This window comes from Callospermophilus lateralis, chromosome 1 (assembly GCF_048772815.1).
Source record: "Callospermophilus lateralis isolate mCalLat2 chromosome 1, mCalLat2.hap1, whole genome shotgun sequence".
NCBI classification, from domain to species: Eukaryota; Metazoa; Chordata; class Mammalia; order Rodentia; family Sciuridae; genus Callospermophilus; species Callospermophilus lateralis.
In genome coordinates, this window is record NC_135305.1 from 213298020 (window position 1) to 213300368 (window position 2349).

At 43.0% G+C, this 2349-nt stretch overlaps 1 protein-coding gene across 1 annotated transcript; it reads left to right on the plus strand.

Moving 5' to 3' along the window:
- Positions 1-483: 483 nt before the first annotated feature.
- On the plus strand, positions 484-1440 carry LOC143410286 (olfactory receptor 7A40-like). Its single transcript, XM_076871076.2, has one exon. It carries the CDS (start codon positions 484-486, stop codon positions 1438-1440), a length of 957 nt encoding a protein of 318 aa, XP_076727191.2.
- Positions 1441-2349: the final 909 nt, after the last annotated feature.

The following is a 2349-nucleotide window of genomic DNA, read 5'->3' on the forward strand; positions in this document are numbered from 1 at the left end:
TGCATTATAACCATCTGATATACTATAGGATCATTTGTTTTTCATTTTTAAATGATAGGTGAAAATTGTGCACACTTGTGGTGTGCCTTGTGAGGTCTTAATATATGTAGGTGTTTTATATTGTTCAAATAATTCTGCAAAAACATGTAGCATTCCTTTATGGTAAAACATTTAAAATAATCTAGCTCCATTGTCAAAAATGATTTATCTACGTCTTTCGGCATTACTGAATCATAGGGATATTCATATTTCAGCAACCATCCACATTGCTAGACAGTACCAGGAATAAGGGGGATCTCTGTGTGCATTCCTGCAGGGCATGAAAAATGCTTAGTAAAATTATTGTATATGTAGTATTTATAAATCCTTCAAGAGAGAGACTTGAATTCTGGGTCAAAGATGGCACATGGAATCTCTTGTGGCGGACTGGGTACAAAAATTTGTCATGACATTTTTCTCTTTTTTAGTAGTTACATACAGCACATGGAATCAAAAAATGACACAAAAATTTCAGAATTTCTTCTCCAGGGAATTTCAGAGGACCCAGAACAGCAGCCCCTCATCTTTGGGCTTTTCCTGTCCATGTACCTGGTCACTGTGCTAGGGAACCTGCTCATCATCCTGGCCACCACCTCAGACTCCCACCTGCACACGCCCATGTACTTCTTCCTCTCCAACCTGTCCTTTGTGGACATCTGCTTCACCTCCAGCACTGTCCCAAAGATGCTGGTGAACATCCAGACACAGAGCAAGACTATAATATATGAAGGCTGCATCGTACAGATTTATTTTTTTACATTATTTATAGTGTTGGACAACTTCCTCCTGGCCGTGATGGCCTATGACCGGTTTGTGGCCATCTGTCACCCCCTGCACTACATGGTGATCCTGAACCCATATCTCTGTGGCTTGCTGACGCTGGCATCCTGGACCACGGGTGCCCTGAATTCCTTATTACAAAGCTTGATGGTATTGCGGTTGTCCTTTTGTTCAAACTTGGAAATCCCACACTTTTTCTGTGAACTAAATCAGGTGATTCACCATGCCTGTTCTGACACCTTTCTCAATGAGGTGGTGTTATATTTTGCTGTTGTCTTGCTGGGAGGTGTCCCCCTCACTGGCATCCTTTACTCTTACTCCAGGATTGTGTCCTCCATCCGTACAATCTCATCAGCTCAGGGCAAGTACAAAGCCTTCTCCACCTGTGCGTCCCACCTCTCTGTGGTCTCCTTGTTTTATGGCACAGGGCTAGGTGTGTACCTCAGTTCTGCTGTGACCCAAAACTCACACTCTACTGCAACAGCCTCAGTGATGTACAGTGTGGTCACCCCCATGCTGAACCCCTTCATCTACAGTCTGAGGAACAAGGACATCAAGAGCGCTCTGAGAAGACTCCTTTGGAGGACACCTGGAAAGGGACCAGTTGGTCCACCCCAGTAGAGTCACCTGTGAGTTCAAGGCTCCAAGTTTGGGAGCTGAAAACCATTATTCTTTAACCAGACTGTATAATAAAATGCTGATCCTTTTATTATAATTTCCATTGCCTTGGCATCAATTTCCCTGTACAATTAAATTAACTGTTATACTAGGCTTTCTGTACTTTGTGGTCTCTCAAATTGGTTTTCATTGGTCACTTCCTACTATTCCCACCCTACAGTTGAAGGCATTTGGAAATTCCCACTCATATCATATCATGGGACAACATGACCTTGAGGAATAATTTTCTCTCTTTTTTTTAGTTATACATGACAGCAGAATCCATTTTGATATAATTACACCAACATGGAATACATCTTATTCTAGTTAGGATCCCATATTGTGGATGGATGTTAATGGGATACTTTCTTTTTCTTTTTCCTTCTTTTCTCTTTTTCTCCTAGTGCTGGGAATGGAACCCAGGCCTCGTGCACACCAGGCAAGCACTCACCATCACTGAGCATGGTCCCCAGCCCTTAAGAATAAATTATTTTGAAATAACAGCACAACACATAGTTTTTCTTGTCCTTCTCTAAAGAAATTTCCATGAGTCTTATGACATCAGTGAAACACTCCTCTTAGAAACGAGAGCCATTCACACCCTCCATTGTATAACATGAACACTGAAACGTCAGCTTCTCTCTGTGCTCACGTCATTCTTCTCTGTTCCTTCTTTCTTCCTTCTTTTCCTTTTTCTTCCTTCCTCTCTTCCTTTTCCCCTGCAGCCCAAGGCCTTGTGCAGGCTAAACATATGCTCCACTGGGAGCTGTGTCCTGGCTCCCATCCCTGTTTCCCACATCACGACCTTCACTGGTCTTCCTGGGACGTCAACACACCAGGCTGCTCTCTAACTGGTCACTGTGTGGCGTTCCC